Source organism: Canis lupus, chromosome 4, assembly GCF_048164855.1.
Source record: "Canis lupus baileyi chromosome 4, mCanLup2.hap1, whole genome shotgun sequence".
In the NCBI taxonomy this organism is placed as follows: Eukaryota; Metazoa; Chordata; class Mammalia; order Carnivora; family Canidae; genus Canis; species Canis lupus.
The window spans coordinates 21198155-21204154 of NC_132841.1; the positions used below are offsets into that span (position 1 = coordinate 21198155).

General features: G+C 50.7%; 1 protein-coding gene across 5 annotated transcripts in view; it reads left to right on the forward strand.

The window, feature by feature from the left end:
- Positions 1 to 6000, forward strand: part of HK1 (hexokinase 1) — a 119906-nt gene that overhangs the window by 90935 nt on the left and 22971 nt on the right. For all 5 annotated transcript variants that reach the window (XM_072823395.1, XM_072823397.1, XM_072823396.1 and 2 more), the window contains 3 exons: positions 601 to 696; positions 1241 to 1340; positions 1456 to 1639. In XM_072823395.1, the coding sequence (XP_072679496.1) occupies positions 601 to 696; positions 1241 to 1340; positions 1456 to 1639 (380 nt within the window). The remainder of the gene's footprint in view (positions 1 to 600; positions 697 to 1240; positions 1341 to 1455; positions 1640 to 6000) is intronic.

The window sequence follows — 6000 nt, forward strand, 5'->3', positions numbered from 1 at the left end:
TAAAGAAATAGAAATGGGTCATATTGTATAAATAGTGGAGTTGCTGCTTATAGATGGGGTTTAAACTCCAAGTTTGGGGAAGAGGCATAAATCATATTTAGTCAGTATTATCCTTAAGTCTCTAGGACCTGGCTTTAAGTTCAGTAGCCAAGAATTTCATTGGTATTTTGCTTCTCTTCCCCATTTGGCTCTGATTTCCTTTCCCTGGGGCCGTGGAAGCTGGGATCTAGATTGCCAGTGGGGAGGGGTGATCAGGTAATGATGAGATTTCTCTTTGTCTCTTTTTAAGAGAAAAGTGCAGTTGACATCCAGTTAGATTTGCGTGCCCTGTGACACTCCTCTCCTGGCCAGACACTTACTGCATTCTAGTGTGAGCTGTGGGGTTTTTTCCATGGCAGCCCCCAGAGAAGTCCCTCATACAGATGGATGAGTAGGAGATGGGACAGGGTCTGTGGTTACCTGGTGCAATCTGGAGCAAGCTGCTTGTCCTCTCTGGGCCTCTGCATTGTCCCTGGCCCTTGAGGAGCCCCCCGCCCCGCCTACCCAGTGACCTGGGGCTCCTACAGTGCTCGTCCATCCCCCATCTGCTCTCCTTTACAGGGCATCCTGATCACCTGGACAAAGAAATTTAAAGCAAGTGGAGTGGAGGGGATGGATGTGGTGAAGCTGCTTAACAAAGCCATCAAGAAGCGCGGGGTAACTTCTCTCTCTAGGGGCCGCCTGTCTGGGTCACATGGAGGTGGAGGTTGTGGGGAGAAGGCTGGGGTCTGAAACAGATGGGGCCCTTCCTGGGGACAGTGCTGCATGGCCTGGGCCATCACATGGGGTGTCTGGAAGACCTGGACGGATGAACAGAGAGGGTCCACAGACCAGGAGGTCAGGGTGGTTTGAAGCAGGGCTGTGTGAGGTGCTCCCCCCACCGGCCAAGCCCTCGGGCAGGGGCCGCCTCCTCTGACAGGCGCAGCCCGCACGGCTGGATCACAGGGATGGAGTGCGTGCTTTCCAGAGGGCCGTGGCTCTGGGTGGGAAATCCACTCTGAAAAGCATCTTAAGCCAGGTAATGAAGGTGACCGTGCAGTTTCCATAATGTCATCACCGCGCCCTAATCAGGCGGATGTGAGTGCCAGCAGTGATGAGAGCAGCACAGCCCACTGGAGCCGCGCTGGCTGTGCTCTCTCGCAGGCGGGTGACCTGTGCTCTCATGTGAGAGTGGACGGTGACACCCCTTCCGTGTCCCCAGGACTACGACGCCAACATAGTGGCTGTGGTGAATGACACAGTGGGGACCATGATGACCTGTGGCTATGATGACCAGCAGTGTGAGGTCGGCCTCATCATTGGTAATGTCACCCCTTCCTCATGTCCGCCCCTCAGCCAGTGTTTCCAGAAAGCATGGGCAGCCTCCTCTCAGGGTTTTGTGTGGTCATGGCTTCTGATCTGGTTTCTCTCTCCAAGGCACTGGCACTAATGCATGCTACATGGAGGAACTGAGGCACATTGACCTGGTGGAAGGCGATGAGGGGAGGATGTGTATCAACACGGAGTGGGGGGCCTTCGGGGACGACGGGTCCCTGGAAGACATCCGCACCGAGTTCGACCGGGAGATAGACCGGGGCTCTCTCAACCCTGGGAAGCAGCTGTGAGTCCCACCTTTTCTGACTGGTCGTGGGCCTGACTTTGGGGATATAAGTGAAAGCTGTAGGGTTCAGATGAAAGGGGCAGAAAGGCAAGTGACCACAAAGTGAGAAACCCATCAGATTTGCGTGATCCATCCCTCCTTTGGATAGATACGCAGCCATGGTGTCTGCAGCTTTAAATTTTTTTAAAGATTATTTATGTATTTATTTGACGCAGAAAGAGAGAGCTAGAGAGAGCGAGGATGCATGCACAAGCAGGGGGAGCAGCAGAGGGAGAGGGAGAAGCAGACTCCCCACTGAGCAGGGAGCCTGACCTGAGGTGAATGCAGACACTTAACTGACCGAGCCACCCAGGCGCCCTGCATCTACAGCTTTAAAAGCATGTTTTAAATGATTTTCTTGTCGAATTACGCTATAATTGTGTCCTTGTGAAAAATTTTGAAGATGAAGAGCACAGAAGCATTAATACACAGCTAAGGCTTAAAAACACTTGTGCGCGCTGTAGTCACTGGTGTTGCCGCTCAGGGCGAGCGAGGCCACGCAGGAAACGTGGCATCTCCTAAGCAGGTAGAGTGAGTGTCCTGAGGGCTCTGTGCTAGGCTCCGAGGACACAGACTAGCCCCTTCCTGTCCAGCCCTTGAGAGCTAGTTGGGGAGCTGTGTCCCATAGGTACATGCCCATCATACAGAGGAGCGGGGGCAAACCATTTGAGTCCTTTGGAAGCCAGGGAATGGAGACCCTTCTTCCATGCCGTGTATACTGGATGGATGAGAGTTGATAAAGAGCATCAGACTTGTTGGGCAGGTTAGTTTTGGCCGTGGAGAGCTCCTGGGTCCGGAGGTATGAGTGACATTATTCAGGGCAGTGTGGGCATCTCTTGATTTGAGTGACTTAGTTCCTGAAGTGTGTGCTCCTATTTCTCTGTGATGCCAGCGTGCTGCTAGCTCCTTCTGATCGCCATCCCAACAGCCTTTTCCTGGGGTTGGATGCTGTCAGTGTGCTGAGAGATGTCCATTGACCCTGTTGGCTTACTAGTCCTTACTTTGTGCCAGAGAGAAAAGGGAGTTCCTTTGTCATTTTGAAACCCATCACCCACAGATCTCCATACCCCAGGCTGGATGATTGGGTTTTCCACCCAAGTTAATGGAATCGCATCAATGGCCAGCCTCCCTCCACTGGGAATGGTGGTGATGGATAACTGGGTTTTTCATTAAGAGAATGCCAGAGTTGAACATCCACTTTGCTTCCTGAGACTGGGGTACCGACTTGTGATAAGGGTGCCAGTTCCAAAGCTCTGACAGCCAAAGGTTTTTTTTTTCTCCTCCCAATCCATTTACCTAATCCCTTCTGACATGAAACTATTCACTGTACCTACTTGTATGGTTCACTGGAGAGCTGTGGATGTGCTTGGTAATTACAATTACTGTCTCAGGTACCTCTGGGGATATTCTATAAAATGTGCATATTCATCATATTGCACCCCTAAAATCCTCACATTTCCACATTCCCAAGCATTTGTGGCCCTAGAGGTGTCAGATAAGAGATGATGTACCTGGAATTACTGTCAATCACTTAATCAGGAGGTGCCCCTCCCCCAGAGCAGGGCAGTTACCTGGGGTAACTGAGCAGATGTGACCCAGGCACTTGTCTGTATCCTATCCTTAACCCCAGTGTGAATATCTGCTGCGGCTTGGGTGAAAACCTGGATTTTTCTGCCATCCATTTTGAAGTATTTCTGAATTTTTTAAGGGGCCAAACTGTATTCCCAGGCTGAACTGTGAATTAGGCTTGCCGATGCTTTGCAATAAATATTTCTGGAATGGTGGCTGGATGGATGCATGGATAGATATGAATGGATGGATGGATAGTGGATGGGGACGAGGAGGTGGATAGATGGATGGTGATGGCTAGATGAAGGATGGGGGGGATGAGTGGATGGATGACTGGTAGATATGGGAGGTGGTGACTGGATGGCTGGGAAATGGGTGGGTAAATAAATAGGTGAATGGGTGAAAGAGTGAGGGGTGGGGTGAAGTCCATCTTCTCCAGTATGTTTCCCTGTGTACTGATTACCAGAGGTCAGGTCTTGTTAAGAACAATGCTGAAGATGTGACAAATCCTTGGGTTGCATCACACATGCCTAGAAATTGGCTATTGGCCAGAGTTTTTTATGCCAAAGTGGATTTTTGCTATTCTCCTAGGCTCCTTGCTGAAGTTTTTGGGGATTCCCTATGTCTTCTGTGCAATGACAAATTCTTCAAAGCCATTTTGTCCTTGTTTGTGGTGTGGGTATGTGAGCTCCATTTGACTGGTGGGGAAATTAACGCACTGGGATAGGACAAGCTGACCCAAGACTCTTTGTTGAGCTTTGATCTGGTTTAGGTTTAGGTTTTTCTGCCCCATTTGAAAGTTTGAGTTTTTAGAGTAAGCTTCTAGAATGTCTCAGAGTCCTCTCTGATCATTTATGGACATTTATCAAGAATTGTCTGGAGGATTGGTTTTACATCCCTGATTACATATCAGAATTACATAAAGGCCTTTTATTTTTTATTTATTTATGATAGTCACACAGAGAGAGAGAGAGAGGCAGAGACACAGGCAGAGGGAGAAACAGGCTCCATGCACCGGGAGCCCGACGTGCGATTCGATCCCGGGTCTCCAGGATCATGCCCTGGGCCAAAGGCAGGTGCTAAACCGCTGCGCCACCCAGGGATCCCAACATAAAGGCCTTTTAAAAACAGACTGCAGCTGAGGCATCCCTCACCCTACCCATGTCCTTCCCAATTCTGACTCAATTGACCTGGGCTGGGACCTGTCCTCAGGAGCCTAAGAGCTCCCCAGGTGATTACAGTGTGTGGGATTTGTGCAAAGGTCCTCGGTACCCAAAAGGGCTCTAGACCACTACACACCCACTCATTCATTTTGTCTGAAGTTTACATTCACCGAGTTCTGACTATATGCAGTTGCCAGGAAGGGTATGAGCATGCTAGCTCGGTGGTTCCTGCCTTCATTGGTGGTTGCTGCTTTCAGGACAGCAGGGGACAGCTCTGAGTATTCAGCAACCCCAACCTTGCCCCAGAGTTAGAAGTTCTCTCTCTAAAAGGGATCAGGTATTCAACATCCTCTCTACTATCCTTCTACTCTAGGCCTTTGAAATTCTGGCCACATACCTGTCTCCTGCTATAGATTTTGGCCCAGCCTTCTTTCATTTTTCATTCTCTTTCTCCTCCCGTCCTGCTCCTTGGACTTCTTGATCTTCTTTTTTCTGTGTCATGTCTAGAATTTTGAATCCCATTGCCCCGTGTGATTCCTTATCACATCCTTCAAAATGCAAGGAGACACTTGCCCCACAAAACTAAAGCGGCAGTGATTATGACAGCAGGACGGTTTGACCTGGAGAATTCTTTGGCCTGCACGGTAGTTGAAGTCAGCCCCCAAACACCTGTTCTTACCGTTGCTTTTCCCACGGTACAGAACCTCTCCACACTGCTAATCCTGGTTAGCGTGGCCTCAGACCTCTCCCGGCAATCTGGCCCTGGGCTGCCCTTTGGAGTACGCCCTGGGCTGTCCTTTGGAGCACACCCTGGCTGCCAAGGGAACTCCTGATTGGCATGCAGGTCCTTGCTCTCCTGTCTGAACATGACCCCCACCCCACCCTTCCCAGCCTGTCCCCAGGCCCCATGGGTCTCAGCTCTGCCCGTGCCCACCAGCAGGCAGGAAGGCTGCAGCACCACGGTGTTGCCGGCTAGTCTGTGGTTGGAGGCATCTGACTGCTGACAGGCAGATCACCACTTGCTTGGTTCACTTGAGCAGAGGGAAGCATGTTGGTGGAGAAGGAGCCCTGCTGTGTCCGAGAGCCTTTGGCTGGAGCTCAGCGAGATGCATCAGAGATGCTTTTTCCTCATCCTGCTGCTCTGACAGGGGCCCTAGGGAAAGGGGATGTCAGGATCTGTGTATGTAAAAGACGTCCTTATAGAAAAGGGAGATCATTCTGAGTGTCTCCAGAGGGCAAAGTGAGAAGCAGTGGGTAGAGGGTGCCAGGAGGTTGATTTTAGCTCATCCTAAGAGGAAGAACCTTTTCTGTTACACCGCCCAGTGGGGGCAGGCCGCCTAAGGAGAAAGTGAGCTGATGAAGGTAGCCAGGGACAGGGTCGGGGATGGGGCTAGGTGGCCACTAGCATGATAGCTGTAGGTCACGTTTAATGACAACTACCCGTGAGAGAGAACAGCACAGTGCTTACAGCATACATAGCCTCTGGTGCTTATGTGGGTTCAAAATGTGGATTTGCTACCTATTAGCTGTGTGACCATGGGCAAGTTATAGAACCTCTCTGAGCCTCAGTTTTCTCACCTGTGAAATGGG